This window comes from Cygnus atratus, chromosome Z, assembly GCF_013377495.2.
Source record: "Cygnus atratus isolate AKBS03 ecotype Queensland, Australia chromosome Z, CAtr_DNAZoo_HiC_assembly, whole genome shotgun sequence".
In the NCBI taxonomy this organism is placed as follows: domain Eukaryota; kingdom Metazoa; phylum Chordata; class Aves; order Anseriformes; family Anatidae; genus Cygnus; species Cygnus atratus.
This window is the reverse complement of record NC_066396.1, coordinates 49,704,713-49,725,131: the sequence shown is the minus strand read 5'-3', so window position 1 is coordinate 49,725,131 and position 20,419 is coordinate 49,704,713. Positions and strand designations below refer to the sequence as shown.

The 20,419-nt window shown below is 35.7% G+C and overlaps 1 protein-coding gene across 1 annotated transcript in view; it reads left to right on the top strand.

Annotated features, from left to right (window-relative positions):
- ADAMTS19 (ADAM metallopeptidase with thrombospondin type 1 motif 19) overlaps positions 1 to 20,419 on the top strand; it is a 164,945-nt gene that overhangs the window by 67,879 nt on the left and 76,647 nt on the right. Inside the window, exon 8 of the mRNA XM_035569920.1 lies at positions 10,876 to 10,981. Within this exon, the coding sequence (XP_035425813.1) occupies positions 10,876 to 10,981 (106 nt within the window). The remainder of the gene's footprint in view (positions 1 to 10,875; positions 10,982 to 20,419) is intronic.

Sequence of the window (20,419 nt, the reverse complement as noted above, 5' to 3'; positions counted from 1 at the left end):
TTTTCTTCAAGTGGGTTCTCAACAACAGTAAAATAAACTTCATGTTTCTTGGTTATCTCATGGAAACATGAGAAATGTGTTACAATAATCACCCAGACTACAGAAAAAATGTGGAAATGTGTTATTGTGCTGAAGTACTGTTTATCAAGGAATAGTTTTGTCACTACCACACAGTGTCATTTCTGTAGTGCAGATATAATAAAAAAAATACAAAAAACAGCAAGAAATTCTTGTTTGCTCATATATTGTTGCAGAAATAAAAACAGAAAATGAAAACTATACATCTCAAGAGCAATTTTGCATCTGCTTGTTGAACGGAGAATGGTAACAAGGCAAAGGGAAGAACTCACCAGAAATTAAATTACAGGAAAATCAGATTAATAGGGTATCAAGGCTGGAATCTTTGTAAGAGCAGGAAAAGCATTGGTAATATATTATGACTAGATCAAATAGGGAAGGGACATCGATGTTACACAAGGCTTAGAAACATGTTCAGAAAAAAATGATTTGATGGAATGGAATGAGACAAGAGATGAAATCAAAGGTGTTGCAGTGTTCACAGATGTACAGAACATGAGCTTTAGCAGCTGTACATTTTATGAATGTGAGAACTGAAACCTAGATGTCAGGGAGGCAAGAAGAGAGATAAGCACCTGGATGAATATTTTCACTACTTGGACTGAGTGGCATAATTCTTAATTACATCTATTACATATTTTGCTCTTTGATGCTAATGTATGTTGACTATGGTGTACAGAAGTGTAGGTCTATAGTATTTTAAAAGTTCTGAAGTCACACTTCAGAAATCGGCAAGGGAGGCAGATTTGGTAATTTACTGGATCATCTTACTTTGCAGGATAACATCAATACATGATCATTTCTTGTGGGCAAAGAGTAAGATTTTCTTAGAAGCAGAGTAAGAGAAAAAGATAGTTTAAAAATATAGCATATTTTCATTAAAATAGACATGCAATAAGTATTTTCTGCTTTTTAGGCAAGTTACAGAAAAGATCTTGAAATGACATATAGCTCAAGTTTTAAGGTGAGCACCTTTTTTTTTTTTTTAATTTTTAAGAAGTTATAGAAAATTTCTATTTAGAAAATGCAGACTACCTCAAAACTGATTTTGAAAAACAGGGGAATTTTTAAAATATGAATACAGTACATAGCTCCCTTGGAAGTCTGAAATGCACCTGTACGTCACCTCTTTCATAAACATACTGTTTTACACAGTGTGTTTCCTATTTCCTTGGAGCAGAGCCCTATGAGGCTTTTTTTATTTTTATTTTTAAATACATACTTTAAAATAAAATGTTTTTTTGATATATTCCAGCTATGTATTTTTAAATCAACTGAGCTTTTCTTTGTGTTCTTTTTGTAAAGGTATGTTTAAATTTGTGCTTGTGCTAGAAAAATTATAGTTTAAACAGTTGGCAGTAGCAAGAAAGTATGCAGTAGCAAAGCAAATTATTAGAAAAGATTATCTTCATAAAATTATGTCAATTTGTGTTTCTTAATGTTAGCAAGTAGTCACATGGTAAATTCTTGTGCTATAAATCCTACTTTGGTATTCTTGGGAAACTAAAATTTCACTTGCCTTTTTGGCAAAGATGCCAAAGATACCTCCCTTAGAATTTGGTCTTGAGTCTGTGATCCCTAATTTTCCTTTTTAAGTCATACCGCACCAGAAGCTTCAATTCACAGACCTCTAAGATGTTTTGCATTCTGTGAAAGGTAACTGTTTTTAAGTACTTTATACAGTGTAAAGCCATAATTAAATCTATGCCATCCGTTCATTTTTTTTTTTTTAAATAGACCAATACCAGATACAAGTCATTTAGTAGTCACCAGGTTGTTTAATCACCCAAGATATTTGTTCCCATATATCAGATGTTATATTTCTCTAAAAATGTTTTAGAAGGAAATATGGAGGACAGATAATCATTTTCTCCAGCTCAGTTTACTGATTTTTTCAATGAATTAATTTCATAACATAAAAATACAGGCAGTATATCTTTCTACACACCATAAAAACAGAATATTGTTTGTATAACACAACATAGTATGTGTGATTACAACACTATCATTGATTTAAATTGCTATTAAATCAGATCTGAATAGATTTAGGGTTCAGGCACACAGGGTTGTATACTGTATATTGTTTTCCTGAGCACATATTGACAAGAGCAGATTTGGAGTTTTGAGGCTTACCACAGTAATCTGATTGCTTGCTTCTATAAACTGACTTTCATATAAATAATCTTATTTGCTTTCCCTTTTAACATTCTAAAATTGAGAAAGTCCATTTTAACTGTGATCACGCTCTTACTATCAGGGTCTAATTGTAGTTTACATGGTCACAATGATTTTGAAAGGGAGAATGCATCAGGGGAGGTTCAGGTGGGATGTTAGGAAAAGGTTCTTCACCAAAGAACCTACAGACACTGTAACAGGCTCCCCAGGGCAGTCGTAACGCCACTGAGCCTGCTGGTGTTCAAGGAGCATTTGGACAACACTCTCAGACATATGGTCTGATTTTTGGGTGATCCCAAAGCTGGACTCAGTGATTCTTGTAGGTCCCTTCCAACTCATGCTAATCTAGAAGATGTTCGTTTGTATCTTTATTCTTCAAAAATAATGAATACTCCATGTTAGCCAAGGTTTGTGTGCAAAGGACACACACTTATTTTATTAATTCAGCTTATATAATTGGAATAACTGTTCTAATTCAAGAAGACAGACACTCCCTTTTGATTAACTCTGAGAAAAACATTTACACAACCAGTTAATCCACTGAACTGATACATGAATTTATGTCAAACAAAGGCCATCCTTTGGTCCCTTTTGTTCAGCTTTCTTTGCCACAGCTGTAATATGTCACACCCTACATTCCTCTTTTAGCTTCAGGAGCACACTGACTTTGCCAATCTCCTCTGAGCCTTCTATTTTAGGGGTGTATTAATCAGACACAAAGAGGAAAACTTTTTTCTTTTTTTTTTAATTTTTAATAAACAGGTAGCTCAAAGTAAATCAAATGTGGAATAGAAAAACTAAAGGTGGACAAAATAAAGATCAGAATAGGGGAAATAATGTACATGTACATAGAAATGTAGAGGCAATTAGTCAAAGGAATTGACACAGCCTTTGTACCATGCACACACATACCCCCTTGTAACGCTTTATACAACTGTAGATAAGTAAAAGAAAAATTGTGTGATTGTGTTTACATGTCTTCTAATCTTTATGATGATCTGTTGAGAGCAGTCTTTTCCTAGTTTCTATTGTAGGCTTCTTTGTATCAAAGAAAAGTAGAATTCAAGCTCTCCTTTTTCCCATCTGGTGTAATGTTGCAAAAGATAGTTCTTTCTAATGCTCTGTATATTTACATTACAGAAAGTAATGAACAATAATAAAAGCTTTTCTCAGTAGAAGGAAATTCTTATTCCTGTTTCTCTACAACTAAACTCAAGATCAGGAGTGCCATGTTTAGATATCATGGGGACAGAAAATGGCTAGTTCACACAAATATCTTTCCCTGTTTCTTTTTCCCCCGTGTCCTGGTTTTAACTGGGATAGAATTAACTTTCTTCATAGCAGCTGGTGTGGTGTATGTTTTGGATTTTTGATGAAGAAACTGGTGATAATGCACCACTCTTTCAGCTGCTGCAGAGCAGTGCTTCCACAAAGCCAAGGACTGTTCTGCTTCTCTTGCTGCCCCACCAGAATGGAGGTTGGGGGTGCAGGAAATTGGGAGTGGACAGAACCAGAACAGCTGACCCAAATTGACCAGAGTGACCAGGGTCAATTTACCTGGTAAACTGTGAGTTTTCTTACTTTTACCTTTCCAATTTTCTTCCACATCCCACTGAGGGGGAGCAAGCAAGTGGATGTGTGGTGCTTAGCTGCCTACCAGGATTAAACCACAACACCCAGGAAAAAATGTAAGCCCCAGAAGGGACTCATAGAGAAAGCTACACAAATAGCCTAAAGGACTGCAAAACATTATAACACTGCCTAGAACAAGTTCTATAACATAGAAAGCAATTCTGAGCTGTCAAAAACGCTTCCAGTGGAGTACCACAGTGTTCACTGTCATCATCTCCCCATCCTTCTGTATAGTGACAAGGGTTTTGTCAGCTTGTAGAACTGACTTGTATGGCAAGAAGTGGGCACTAACTCTTAACCTGAGGCATGTGATACGTGATTCAGAGTAAACCATGTATCTGGTTTTGTTTGTTTGTTTGCTTGCTTGTTTGTTTTTGTCTGATAGATCAATGAAAATCATATCCTCAACATAAATTTATTTATGAATGTATTTTGTGAGAACTCTTCTGAAACGGCTGATGCTCGGTGTTGCAACCTGTTTCTGGTTTACCAAGAAGCAAGCTTCTCATGTACTTTGGAAAGTCCCATTCAGTTTTGTTGCCAAAGAAGGAGGTGTCTCATTTTCAAATGTTATATAATTTTATATAACAGAGTTCCATGAAGCTTTCATAAGGCACTCTTATAATTTACCCATGTAATTTAAAGACTGAAAGTCTCTATTGCATAAGTTCTAAAAGTAGACTTTTCTACTTCTATGTAAAAAAATTAAACTTTTAAACAGTCATCAATAGATCTCCTGACTTGTGTTGCAGGAGGGTTCATTTTCTTTGGATTTCCTTTTCCAACCAGCGTACCTAAACACATTCTTCCTGTTTTTTGTTTTGTTTTGTTTGTTTGTTTGTTTTTGGTTGGTTGGTTTTTGTTTGTTTGTTTGTTGTTTGCTTTTTTTTTTTTTTACATCTGTTGCCATGTTCAGTTCCACCTCTACATTTGCTTTCCTAATCCCATCCCTACATGTCCAGGCAGCATTTCTATATTTTTCCCTAAATGGGTGACCGTGCTTCCACTGCCTGTGAATTTGCTTCTTGCTTTTCAGTTCAGCCAGGAGATGTTTATACAGCCGTGCTGCTCCCGTGCCTTCCTTGCCTGATTCCATGCACCTGGCTTCACCAGTCTTGGCAGCCTCCCAGTAACATCGTGAGTGTGAGCGCCTGGTAGGCAGCAGACTTTGCTAGAGATGCTATCTGGACTGCACATGGATGCTTTGGAACCACTCAGGAAAGAGAGCAAAGAATGATAGTGGACAGTTCTCTGAAAATGTCAGCTCAGTGATCAGCTCACTAAAATGACTGTGGATTGAGTAGGAAAGAATAGAGAGCTTTCCTATGGCTATGGTGCTATAGGAAAACATAATAACCTTTTGACTATGGCCATTTTCATGAAAAAGAATATAATAAATCAAGAGAAGGTAAGGCATGCAGAGGGATACAAGGAGACGAAAAGATGTGTTTGGCCTCTGCTTGTGGAAGGGCTAAATATTCTAAAAATTGCCAATTTGTCATTGAGAAAGCTGGCAGAGATCTATGAAGGCATAGATGCCATTGTATGTGAGATAGAATATGCCTGATGCAGTATTTATAAAAAGAGAAAAATGTACTGTTTTACGTAGTTATACTCTGGAACTATTTGCCATGACACGTTATGGACCAAATCTGTGAAACAGGTTAAGAGGGAACAACCAAATTCCGAGAGTAAATGCTTTGGTAGCTGTTGAAGATCACAGTATGGATACAGCCTTTAGCTTAGGGAGCCCATATTACACTTCTAGCAGAGGCTAGGAGTAGACATGTGAGTAAAGCTCACTTATTGTCTTGTTTGTCTATTATCTCTGTATTTGCTATTGACCGCTGTAGAGGACAGGATTAGTACAAGTAGACATCTGGGCAATGACAGTATGTTAGTTCTCATCTTAAGTTAGCATTCATCTTAAGAAAGAAATGCCTTCCATGTGAGCTGCATTTTAAAAGAAACCAAGCAACTTCCAGCAGTTCTACCATCCATCTAATAACATATTAAACACCTATGGACTGTTAATAAGATGCAATAACTAAGACCTTAAAACTGTATGCATTAGTATTTATTTATGGCCGTTTGGCATGTATTTGTATGCCCTCCCCATTTTTATTCTTTTTTTCCCACTGTGAAAGATTAAACTGCAAGAGTTTGTTTAAAGGGAGAAAAGTGGGCTTAGTGTTATGGAACATACAATCACATACTTATTAGCTGTTGATAAAGTTTTTCTAGAAGTTTTGCTTTTTCTAAGATTTACATACATCATAAACTAACAAAATAGGTGATAAAAACGATTTATGTTTGCATAAAATGCAGCAGAAGTTCATTCATTTTTATCCTATTGTTTCTTCTAGTATCTTTCATCAGTATGTATATGTATTTGTATATATATATATACACATTTGTATATATAAACACGTAGGTATAGTTATCATCACTGGCTCTTGCTTTAAAGAGAAAAAAATACATTTCTAGGGTTTTCTGTTTGCACTTGAAATTCTTGTTTGTTAAGTGTTAAGTGTATTGGTTTGATTGCTGCCTTGTTTAAAGGCTGCTGATTCACTGATGAGTGACAAGAGTGTTTTTTTCCTGGAAATTCTCAATATCTGGAACTCTGTTCAGAGCAGCTTGTGCTAATTAGACTTTTAAGTGTCAGCTCTATAAAAAGTTTTTTTTTTCCTTCCATTTCATAAGAAAAGCATCTGAACTGCTAAAAAGTCATTTGTTAGAAGTAATCAAGTCCAGATAAGTGCTGTTATTTATGCTCACAGATCAATTGATTTGCCAATTCAAATGTGAAATGTTTATGTTTGAATCAAAAGCCAAATGTATTAGGGCATGAAATTATGTTTCTGTTGTAGTGGCTTACTATGCTTTTACATCATCAGTAATTCTAAGGTCATGCCATCTGTAGTGTATTGCTACATGGCACTTCCAGAAAAGTAAGATTTTTTTCTACATGTTTTCTGTCCAGTACTTGCTTACCTATATCCCAACAGTTTTACACTGCTGTTTCCAAAGCTTGGTGTAGAAACGTTAGAACAAACTCCATATATAAATATCTTTATTCATAGCATGTGCCAAAACAATATAAGTTGTATGTACGTTAATTTTATAAAAATAGATCTATCATTTGTGAAGTTCAGGAACAGTTTCTGTATGCTTGAAATTATATCTAATAGTCATTCAATAGTAATTGAGTGCTTCATTATTTTACCAAGATGACAGGGAGTGCAGTAGATGCTGTGAATCTATTCTGTTTTACTGATTTCATCTTGGTCAAATTGGATGATTTTGACTGGTGGATAGATAACATGAGAAAGAACATACTATCCCTAGATTCCCGAGAATATGTAATGCTCATTCATTATAAAATACGTTAAAATTGAAATGCTTTTTTTTTTTATATTGTGCTATACAAACACATGCTCTTTACAGTTTTTTTTTCAGCTTTGAAACTCCTGAAAAGGAGTTTCAGTTTTTTTTTTTATGAATTTTTGATTTCATATAGACTGTAGATTCAGGTAGACTCTGAACGTGATCAGTAGTAGAAGGGATACGTGGGTGAGTCCCTGTCCTTTTAAAATGCTTCACTACAAATCATGTTTGTATGTTGTGAGGTCACTGTAAGAAAGAACAATGTTTGTATATGTCTGCATATTTCTTGAAGTGATAATATTTTTTTACTGTGCTGTTTTCATTCCTGTGGCCTTCTGTTATAGGTAGTGGATTTATGTTATGGACAGCAAGCTGTGAATGAGCATATGAAGTTGATGAATTTGTTTGGATACTTTAGTTGGTAATGAGTTTTATGTAACATCTCTGCGAGCTGAACCACAGCTTTTCAGCACAGAAGTTGTAAAGGTGTGTGTGCTTTGAAAGAATAAATAGTTATGATGAAATGATGAGGATGTTCATTAAGAAACTGGGAAATCTTAAAGAAAATCTATCGTACCTTATCATAGTATGAAATGTAAACCTCCACTGAAATATAACCCTCCACATGAAATGTATTCTCCACTGGAAGCAGTAGTGGTAGTAGAAATAAACCACTGCTACAGCTTCAGCAAAAGTTCTACTTTTCTGAAGCAAAAGAAAATATCTATTTCATTTAGAGATTTACATGTTTGATAAGAATATATATTCACATGGTTCTTCTAGGGCACAACTGTAAAGCTTTGTTTTATTAATAAATATTGTGCATATTTTCTTCAGAATTAACATGAGAAATACTTACCTACAGTGAGGTAATTTAAATGTTTTGTATGCAGTGTGTATCCATGCAATACTTTTTTATTTCACAGCATAGTTTTCTTTTATGGGTAGATAACAAGTTCCTTCTTAAAATTATGAGTGAGATTATGTTATTGTTTTTTAGCCAGCACTTTTTAGATCTGAATGTTTTAGTCTGAAGCTGTTCTTTGAGCCTGTGGAGTTCATTGGAAATACCTTAATCATTACAAGGGAGCTGTAATTCTTTTTTTTTTTTTTTTTTTTTTTTTGTGGATTTAGCCTTGGAGCAGTTCCAGCTGTGTTAATAAGCCACATGAAGCTACAGTGAGCATACATATATTTAAAGAAGAATTTCCATCTTTTACCTAGAGCTGACATAACTAAGCAAGAGCAATTGCTTGTTGAAGTCAGTTTCTTTCTTTTTTTCTACACATGAAATTAATAACCAAGGGCAAGAAATGAAACTAGTTCACTGCTAGTAGCTAGCTGATTTGCATCCAGTAGCTGCTCTTTTATGTGGCTTTCACACATAAAGTTGATATTGCTTAATAAGGACAAAGTCATAAAACATACATTGCATTTGATATTTTTGGACGTTTCTAGAATCCAAAATCTAATTTAATCTAAATGAAATATATCTCTTTTGTTTCATATGTTACACTTTAAAAGATCAAGCATAATGAATTCCCTTCAAAGACTGTCATGTATACAAACAGTTTTGGTCATGTATATTGAGTATTGTTGAAAATGCCTACTAGAACTTAGTGCTTCTTCTGCAAAATAGGTATGACGCTTGCAATCTACATAGTTATTTGGGAATAAATTATGCTTTTGGGGCAGTCATGATAGTACATAGCAACTGAGAATACTTGTGTTGTTGTGTGGAGAGATATTGGTAATATACTTGACCCTGGCCCTTTACAGGTAAAAAGAAGGCTAGGGGACTTCTTTTCCCTGTAAGAAACTAGACAGCATCAGATAATTTTTGATTAGTATTCAACATTAACAGAAAGAGAGGGATTTGGGAATTTTCTTTCCATACATTCCAGCAAATAAGTTTTATCACAGCCACATAGCCATTAAGAAAGAAATGTATTTCTCAACAGGATGCATTGTAATAATGGGAATGGCCACAACTCTGAAATGCAGCACTGGATTTTTTTTCTATGGTGAGGGTAATTTTTCTATTTTGTTTTAGCACTTTGTAAGTTCATCGGCGTTGTCTCAAGTCAGAGCCCTGCTGTATGCTACTTCTGGTATTGTTATCAGCTCTACTTAAAATTTGAAGGAAAATGGACATAATTGTAGAACTACGAGGAACAGAAAGGTCTTGGAATGATTTTTCTTTTTACCTCAGCTGCTGGAGTATAACTTTCAAAATAGTATATTACAATTCAGAGCATTTCTTACTTCTCTTATTTTCAGTAAAGATAATATAAATGATATCTACACTTAGAATGAGGTGTCATTGGACTTTTATTTTTATTTTTTTGCTTTGAACATGTTTTGCCTTTTTTTGCAGCCCAGATTTCTTTTGTCGCCTACTTCACTTTTTCTCCTTTCTTTGGAAAGAAATAGTAAAAGCTGAAATGTTCTGTTACATTCAAATCTAATTTGTGATTGTTTTTTTCAATCCTGAACAACATTTTTTTGTCACATGAGCCCTGTGTCCAAAAACTTTCAACTAGCTCTACTGAGAAGACCACTGCCAGATTTGTGTTGGAGTTACTACTTGAATTTCACATTGTGGATGAGGGGTTGTGTTTACAGACTAACAAATAGTTGGATTATAAGAAGAATGACTTTTATCTTGTTAACTTAGAATGCTAATTATGACTAAATTTCAAACTCTGTCAAACATTTCAAATTTGACCTTTATATGCAAACATCCAGCAAACATGTTGATCCAGAGGGCACCATTCCATTGAAAGGATGTTCCTGGGAAATAGGCCAAACACTTGAAACAGGGTTTTGATTGCTTACTCTGAAATTTCAAACAATGAATGACGACAATGGGTCCCCACTAGATGTATTTATGACCTGAAAAAAGATGACCATTACCCAAATTAAGTAGTGTATTGCTCAAGCTTTTAAAATTGTGGCCTTTCTACTTTTTTGAAATATAGCATGGCCTCAGAAGCCTATCTCTTAGGCTTCTAATTTTTGAAAACCTAGGTATTTGATAGTAGTGGTATTACAGCTGCTACAATACACAAAGTGTAGCCTTCTAAGAATTTTACTAGTTCTGATTCTTATACACAATTTTGAATGGACACACTGAACTATATCAGTACTTAATAGTGATGATTTAGGTGTGGTGCTCTATGTTTTGCATTCTATGTCTGTTAGGGAAAATACCAGTTTGTATTTGTTTCCTATTATTGTACACATCTATTTTCATTTACAGCAGTATCACTACCTGTATTTGTGTTCCATCATATCTTATTAAGGTACCTATAATGCTTGTAAAGAGTACATTTTCTGCACATTGCAGTCTGTGTAATCAGGTAATATTACTTTCATCTAATATTGCCATTGCTTGTGATTTCTCTTATACTTTTTATCCACTTTTGTGCTAAAGTTAGTTGTAACTTATCAATATGTAAATTTTTGTGTGGTACCTACTTATATATTTGGATTGTTTTGATGACTGTAAGTTTTCAGACCTGTTTGGGGTCAGTAGAGCCACAGTATGTACATTTAGTAATAATAAAAATAATTGAATGTGGTGATTATGTTTCCTAGGTATAGCATATCTGAGTGGAATGTGCAGTGAAAAACGAAAATGTATTATTGCAGAGGACAATGGTCTGAATCTCGCTTTTACCATTGCCCATGAGATGGGTCACAAGTAAGTACATGGACAGCAAACCCAATATTTTTTTTGCATGTGGTGTCAGTATGATTTATTTTTAAATTGATCGTGTACTTCAGTTTTTCTTTTTCTTTTTCTTTCTTTCTTTTTTTTTTTCCCTATTGGGAATGCTTTTAATTTTGATGAAAACTTTGGAAAATAATGTTTTTGTTAATAAAAACAATAGTGGCATTTATCAATATACATAATTTAGAATTCAATAAAAAAATGTATGTGAATTAAGAAAATGTTTACAGCTTTGAGTAATACAGGAATCCTTATAGCTTCACAATAATGAAGTTGGCTGGAAGGACTGACATAGTCAAGAGGAAAAGCAGGTGCCCCAAGATGTTTTTTTTCTTTTTTTTTTTTTGGGAGGGGGGACTGTGGTATTGTGTATCAGATCCAGCTCTGCATATTGTTGCCAACCAGCATTTTAATGAGATCACAAGTTGGAAGAGCCCTTATTGAATTTGGCATTCTCAGGATAGATCCCATTAAAGCATATAATGGTCATTGGTCATTGTAATATTAATATTGTTCTCCCTGCCTCAAGGATGACAAAGAGAAGGTGAAGATAACTATCCTCACACAATTGATTGGGTGTGTTTACTCTTTAAGTGAAAAATACTTTGAAATAAATTGAGAAATTCTTATGTTGCCATGCCATAATCAAGTTAGTTAATGAAAGTGGTATATGTTTCATGGCTTAAGTACTTGATATAGAAAAATCAGTATGAGAGTTCTTCCTAAAAAAAGGAAGCTCTGTTATTTTTACCTGTAGTGTCTGATGTAGGTATGTGTATGTACATGTTTAGAAAAGCAGCTTCTGAGTGGAGCTGCAAGTGGACGATGGAGTGGAATGATTTATTAAATGCTTCAAAAGCTCAGAGCCTCTGAAAGTTGAGGTCGGGCACCTTAGGACAAAAACTTCAAATTAAAACTGATGTTGTTTAAATTTGGTCAAAGCTGCCTGAGCTGGGGGTAGAGGTCATAACATAAAATCTTGCAAAATGCAACTGATTACAAAAGAGTTGGAAATTGGATATTTCTATTCAGAATTTCTACTGTATGGAAACTAAGCAAATTCAAAGCAATTGTATAACTCGGAGTGAAAGGGTGACATGAGTATTACATGTTACATGAAATTAAACTTTTCCTGTTTTTTTTTTGTTGTTGTTGTTGTTGTTTTGTTTTTCTTTTTGGATTTTCATAACTGCAGAAAACAATTCCAGGTTCACAGAAGCCAGCCTGAGTGATAGGTATTATAAAGAAGAGACTTCAAAACTAAGATTTGTTCGTATTTTGTAGCTTCACGCTGACCTCTTTCTTTTTTTTTACTATAGTGTTTGCTAATATTAGAAGAGAGGGTAGAGGAAGACTCATTTCCTGTACACTTGTTCATTTGACAGTAAACTAAGGATAAGAGGACAGAAACAATGACTGAATATGATCTGCAGATAAATTCACTGATGGAGTAAATTAGAATTTTTTTAAGACAGGTATGATAATGCCAGATAATTTAGAGAAAAATAAATACTGCTTTATGCCCCACACAACAAAAATACCTTTAGATAACAAAAACTTTAGCAATGGAGTTACTGGACTTGGAAAAAGAGGCATCTTATCAACAAAAAACATAACACCTTATGCTTCTTGAGAAGTGGTGATGTGCAAAATCCTAAATGTGGAAAACAGAAAGAAGGTATAACACTTTTGTGAAGTTATGAGAGATTTGTTTGTTCTGCAGTAGCAAATATGAGAATGCAGGATACTAATCTCATAAAACAGATTTGTCTTGCAGCAAACAAGTCAGACCTATCAAGCAGACATAGAGGCCCACTGTTACGCTTGTCAACAGTGCTAGTAGTTCTTTCAAGACTGCTGCACAAGCTGTGCTCTGAATTTTGTTGAATTTGGTCCTCAACTTGAAATATTTTTTGTCATTGCATTTCTGTGGAGCTGGGAGAGAAAGTAGGTAGCATGATCTTCCTATCATTTTTTGACGTATTTAGGCATTGTGTTGTAGTTTTCTCAGTTTTCCCAGTAAATCCATAACAAAAAGATTAATGAAAATGTAAGTCTGATTACAGCTTTGTTAGTTCGCATTTATATATGAACTCCATTTCCAATGAATTGATTAATATTTCTGTGAAACTTTGATAAGAAAAATAGACATATAAGCAGACATTTGATTTGTAGAAAAAAAAATATTGGCATATGTATCTGATCAGCACCAACTGAGTACCAAGAGAAAAGGTAAGAATACTTAGAAAATGAACAGGCATATTAATTATTGAACTGCAACTAGAGTTGCCTCTGACAAAGAACTAGAAAAGAAATATTCTGAATGAAATACACTGGAAAACTAAACTTTACTTAGCAATAATAAAGTGCCTTTGTTCTAGACATGTATGTCTGAAAGCAGATTCTCTTTTTAAGACATAAAGAAGTAATGTTTTAAATCAACAATTTACTTTTTAGTTTCATCTCAAAATACTAGGAGCCAGTCTGTGTTATCAGAGATTACAAGTTGTAACACACTAGTGGATTTGTTTTGAATAATCAAGTCTATATATTTCAATAAATCTAATGCGCAATTTGGTAATTACGTAATGAAGTCTTATTACAGAAATGAAATGAACGACAATGGAATAAAATACATAGTCTCCACATGGAGAACTATGAAAAGAGAGACAATGCTAGCATTTATATTATCAAATAACTTAGATATATTCATTGGTATTATGGAGTATGACTGCTTTTTAAGTATGAGGAACTAAAAGGTAGATATAAACAGCAGTATCTCAAAATATATTGATTAAATGTGTGTTTAAAGTGGACTTTAAAAGTTGGTCTAAGTAGCTGAAAGAAGTACTGGTGCTGTTTCTTAGAATCAATTTTATACACATCAGCATTCTTTTGCTGGTAAGGTTTTTTTTAATATGAAATGTAGTTGTCTTTAACATTTTGGATAACCTAACAGGTGTTTTGTAGTTCCAAACAAGAAGCCTGTGGAATTTTGTTGACTTCATAACTCATGAGCAAATATAATTTTTTCTTGTGGTGATATTAAACAATCATATGAAATACAATGGAAATTAAAATAGTTTTAAATGTGAAATTAATAATTGCTAATGGAGCATCAGTTACTCTGTGTTCTTTTGGTTGGTTGGTTGTTGTTTTATTTTGTGATTGCATTCCAAAATGCAAAAACAGAACTCGACAAAATCAAGAAGAATAATAAAAGCTAATTCTAAAGTCACCATTGTCCACCAATCTTAGTGTATAAGTTACTAATGTGGAGTAGGGAATCTCATTAAAGTAACTGAAAAAAATACTATCTTGATATTTATAGGGTTAAAGTAGAATTTTACAATTAAATTTGTGTTTAACAAGGTGCAAGATTAGCACATGGAAAGCTAAAGCAGTAAATTAGGTTTTATAGAAGTCCTTCACATACTTGAAAATCATCTAATCACAAATGTAATGAGAAACTTCAGGTGCTGTAGTGGTCAGTTTGACTGGTAGAACTGTGCACACTAGAGTTCATATTAGTAACAGTCACTAAATTAAGGCGTTTGACTTGTAGCATTTTGTCTCATATTTAGACAAAGTATTTGTTTATTGTTTGTTTTGATCTCCTCTTACAGATTAGCTGTGAGAGAAAGAGTGAAGCCTTTCTTGGTGCCTGGGTCGATATGCATACAGTCCACCTGCTACTTACAATTTAATGACTTTTCTATTTTAAGAAAGAAACAGAGAGAGGTTTGCTGAGATAGTTGCATCACTACATTGGTAGTGTTTTTCTCTTTCCAAAATATGTGTCTGTGGGGTAAACTAAGAATTTTTAAATCTCCTAATTGTTAGTCCAGCAACTTTCTCCAAGTTCAACTTCACCAGGAAAACGTTTGGCAGATTCTTCTGGAAAAATATAGAAGAATAAACCACTATGTGTACTTAGTCAGGAACAGCAGCCTTTCTTATGAATGAGAGAAGCCATACCCTTCTCTGTGCCTTTCTCTTTTTAGGACAGAGCAAAACAGAAGAGTTTATAGCTCCTACTAACTCACGATAGGCATAGATGTTATGGTTTAAACTGGCAGGCAGCTCAGCATTACACAGCTGTTCACTCACTCCCCCCAAGTGGGATGGGGGAAAAATTAAAGAAGCTGAAAGTGCAAGAACTTGTGGGTTGGGTTAAGAGCAATTTAATAAAAAAGGAAACAACAACGACACAGTTGATCAACACCCTCTGACCAATGCCCAGCCAATCCCTGAGTAATGGCAGCCCTCCCTAGACACCTCCCACAAGTTTTATTGCTGAGCGTGACACTACATGGCATGGGACATCCCTTTGGCCAGTTGGGCTAAGTTCTGGCTGTGTCACCTCCCACCTTCTTGTGCGCCCCCAGCCTCCTTGCTGGCAGGGCAGTGTGAGAAGCTGAAAAGTCCTTGGCTCTGTGCTCAGCAACAACTAAAACACTGTTATGTTATCAACAGTATTTTCATCCTAAACCCAAAACACAGCACTGTATCAGGTACTAGGAAGAAAATTACCTGTCTTCACTCCTGAAGGGCACAGAGGATCCCATCTTCAGACCAGACCTTCTTCACAGAGAAGTTTGCTGCCTCCATGGCGCTTGGATCAGGGATGTTTCCAGTGAGCTTTCAAGGACAATACAGCCTTCAGACTATTATCCTCTCCTCCTCTTTCAAGATGATACCAGTGATTTAGCTACAGGAAGCCTGAGGTCTACCACAAGAGATTTCAGGGCCCTGTGGAGAAAACTAAAGGACTCAGAAGCACAGTGTTTTTCTCAATCCTCTCAGTAAAGAGGAGAGACAGAGAAAGAAGAAAGTGAGCTCAGGTGATCAATGCCTGGCTCCAAGACTGGTGGTGCCTCTGCTAGAATTTTGTGTTTTATAACCATAGAAAGGTCTTTGAGATGAAAGGTCTGCTGGGGCCTGACGGGGTCCATCTCAATGGGATAAATATTTCTTTGCCTGTAACCTGATGAGGCTGACTGGGAAGGTTTTAAACTAGTATCACCAGGGAATGGTGTACCATCAGAAACACTGAGTTTAAGCCAAGGGATGGTCCAGCACCATCTGAGGATGACAAGGCTAATGGGAGGACCTGCTTCAGGGAGCACTGCAAAATCAAGAGCACAGCTGAAGTGCTTGTATATGAACACATGCAGTATGAAGAACAAGTGGGACAAACTGGAAGCTTTGTTCCTTTTCCAGAGCTCTGATATCATTGGTATTAATGAGACTGGGAGGGACAAGTGCAAAGACTGGATTTCCAAGCTGGAGGATTATTGGCTGTTCAGGATGGATAAGCAGGGCAGATGAGGTAGAGGTGTTGTGCTGTAAGTAAGGGAGAGATTAGGTTGTACATTCCTTGCCATTAGGGATGACATGGTAGAGAGCCTCTGGGTGAGGATTAAGGGGATGGATAGCAAAGCAGATGACATCGTAGGTGTCTCCTATCAACCACACAGAGCATGATGGCATGGATGAAGTATTCTGTAGGCAATTAATGGTATTCTTGGGATTGGTTGCCCTCATTTTTTGAAGATTTCAATTTCCCAGACATAAACAGGGAATATCATACTGCTGCAACAAGCAAGTCTGAGAAATTCCTAAAGCATGTTGAAGATAATTTCCTGTCACAAGCACTTACAAAATCAACTAGCAAAGGTACCCTCCTAGACTTGTTGTTTGAGGACAAGGAAGATCTAGTCTTGTGGGAGAGCTGACAGCAAGTATCTGTCATGGCCACAGTGATTATGAAATAGTTAAAACTTTTTGTTTTAAGGAGTAAAACTCACCCCAGAATGCTGAGAGAATTCACGGATGTTATAGCTGGACCCCTCTCAGCAATTTACCAGAGGTAGTGGTAGTCTGGGGAAGGTAGTGGTAGTCTGGGGAAATACCTGCTGACTGGAAGCTAGCCCAACATTATACCCATCTACAAAAAGAGCATGAGAGAAGACCTAGGAAAATACAGACCTGTTAGTCTAACCTTAGGCTCCGGAAAAGTTACATAGAGGATTGTGTTGGGTGTTACTGAGAGGCATTGGAAGAATAAAGCTGTTATAAGGCATAGTCAACAAGGGGAAGTCTGACTTTAGTAATCCGAACTCCGTCTATGATAAGGTCACCCACTAGGTGGATGATATAAGGTTGTGTATGCAAACTTCCTGGATTTTAATAAGGCCTTTGATACAGTCTCACACAGCATCCTTCTGGACAAGTTATCCAAATGTGAGATGTAAAGAAACATGCTATGCTGGGTGATGAACCGGCTGAACGGCAGCACTCAAAGAGTAGTAGTGAATGGGACTACATCTGGCTGGTGACCAGTCACTAGCAGTATCTCCCAGGGCTCAGTTCTAGGGCCAGTTCTGTTCAACATTGTTATCAGAGATCTGGATGCAGGAGTTGAAGGCATTCCTTGCAAGTTTGCTGACAATACTGATGTGGCTCTCTGGAGGGACAAGAGGCTTGCAGAGGGATCTAGGTAGATGGGAGCATTGGGCAAACATCAACAGCATGGACTTCCACAAAGGCAAAGGTTCTGCCAGGTTCTGCACCTGGGGCAGAGTGAGTAATGCCAGACACAGGCACAGACTGGAAGAGGAGTGGCTGGAGGGAGAGCAGCTCAGCAGAAAGGGACCTGGGGGTGCTGGTGACAGCAGGCTCAGCATGAGCCAGCAGTGTGCCCTGCCAGCCAAGCATTTGGCAGAAAACTGCATTTTGGGGTGCATTAACCACAGCATAGCCAGCCAGTCTGAAGAGATCATTCGATTGCTCTATTTAGCACTGGTGCAGGTCTGGGCTCCACAATGTAGAAAGGATGTCGAGATACTTGAAAGCATCCAGGGGAGAGCAACAAAGCTGGTAAAAGGGCTGGAAGGCAGGTCCTGTGAGGAGAGGTTTGTCTTGGGTTGTCCAGTCTGGAGAAGAGGAGGCCAAGAGGCAACCTCATGGCTCTCAGCAACTCCTCGAGGAGGGGAAGGGCAGAGGGAGGTGCTGCCCTCTGGTCCCTAGGAACTGATGACAGGACACGTGGGAATGGCACAAAGCTGTGCCACAGGAGGTTCCAAATGGACAGTAAGAAAAATGTACTTTCTGTGAGGATAGTAAATCACTGGAACAGGCTTCCCGGAGAGGTGGTTGATGCCCCATGCCTGCTGGTGTTTATTAGGATAACACCATTAAGGAACCCTTAATAATATGTTTTAACTTCTAGTTAGCCCTGAAATGTTCAGGCAATTGGACTCAGTAATTTAAGTAGATCCCTTCCAGCTGAATGATTCTGATTTTTTTTAATTTTTTTTTTTCCCACAGAGGAAAATACGTTCTGGTATGTATATCTCTAAAGTAATAGTGCTAATTTATAACTGTCAATGAGATTATTTTGCCAGAAGAGTCCCTCAAATAATTTCTGTCTTAATTCATACATACTCCTTATATCAAGCCTCCCTGATCCTTTCTAAATACACTATTCAAATGTTATTTGTCTGTCTTCCTTCTATTTTATGACACCATATTTTAAAGTTGATATTATTTCATCAGAATAAGGCAATTCAAAGGGAATCACAGGTATCATTGCAGCCTATCTGGGCAGCAGAGAAACTAAAAGTTGTTGGGAAAAACTGGTTTGGCTTTCAGTTTTGCAAAAGAAATGCAAAAATAAGTCTTGAATAGCACCTTGTTCTTGAAAGGGTTATGATGGTTCTTTGACTGTTGAATAAAAATCTCTATTATGTACACATTATGCTCTTTATAGTCAACATTAAATATTAGTTCTGCAGAATAGTGATACTGAGTACCTTATTTCTAATTCTTTTGGCTACAAGAACACTTGCTGTTGTATTATCACACTAGACAAAAAGGAGGTGCAGGCAAGTTTTAGGCAGTCTGCCAAAGAATGTGTTAGATAATTAACACTTAACGTTTTTACTTGAAATATACCAAGCAGTTGGTGTTCATCTTTCTAAACAAAATTATTATTAGGATTGTAGTTGTGTTATCTTATCAACATACAATTTTCCACGCTGGAAATAGAATTTAAAGGAGCAATCCATGATTTGAAATTGCCAGCTTCACTAGCACCTTTCTCTTCTTACATGAAACAGTTTTCTTTTAGATATGCAGCAGATAATATTCTTATTTGGGTACTTTTTTACTTACATTTCTTTTACATTCCGGAATATAGGAATTAGAAAGTTAAAAAGTTACACTTTAACGCTATTTAACCACATAGGAAGGAAAAACCTCCCTATATGTTTTTTCTGTTCATTTTTGTGTTCAGAGAAGGCAGCCAAATTAATTTCTTGTAATGCTCAGAACATGTTTTAGTTCATTAGGAAATGAATCATAAATGAATCATAAATAGTGCACCACAGTATGAAATGATGACATAAGCAATTGTTGAAGATAAAAACCCTGCAGAAATAAGTGCAGATGTGGTAAACTGAGGAATATTTTTGAAAGAAAACTAATGAAAGTAATGGAGCTTATGGTATAGGTAGTAGTCTTTTGAGGTTTCTCAATTGCAACACTGTTTCAGTACGATTGCAGTTTCTTAGCAATTGACTTAATTAGTGGAGTGCATTTTGCATGTTTGTACTGCAGTCCCTTACTCATGCTTTTGATTCAAGTGAAAGTAAAACTATGAAACTATTGAGATCAATATGGCTATATTTTATTTTATTAATGGCTTGAATGGTACTATTTTTTTTTTCCAGCTCCAAACCTTCTCTTCTGACATATTAAAACTTTTAATACTCTGCTTTTGTTTTTCATTTACTTATTTATTTGCTAACAGTGAATTATAAATTACTTAGTATTAATTAGTAAGTTAAAAGTGAGTAGGATTTCTGAATCTAGGAGGCCGAGAACTTAATTTCTTGGCTCCTATAAACATTTTTTTCTTTATTTTTGCTTTAAAATACCACTTTAGTGTTAGTTTGTGTACTTATTTTTTCTGTTTTATGTGTTTCTATTTCCCTGTCATTGATATGAAACTATGGCCATTGTATTACCTTTTTGTTTTTGTTTTATTTGTTTGTTTGTAATTCCTATGCAGAAAGACATATGCCTAAATTCAAATATCTTAAAATTCTGGATGTTTTTTCTTATTGTTTGGATAATTTGTATAGTAGCAGGAAGGAGACAGTCTAATTAAAATTTGGGGCCCTAAAGTTCCAAGCAGTGGAACGTTCAAATGTGAGAAAATTGCTTCATTATACACATTAAGTGAATGAATTTTTCGAAGTCTATTAATATCTCAAAATATACCTATCTTTAAATGCTAACATCCTGTAAGAATAACTCTACTTCATATCATATATTTAGCCGCCTCTGATTTATTTATAAATTATTGACTTAAAGGGTGTTTGCAAAATGTAGGTTATTTAA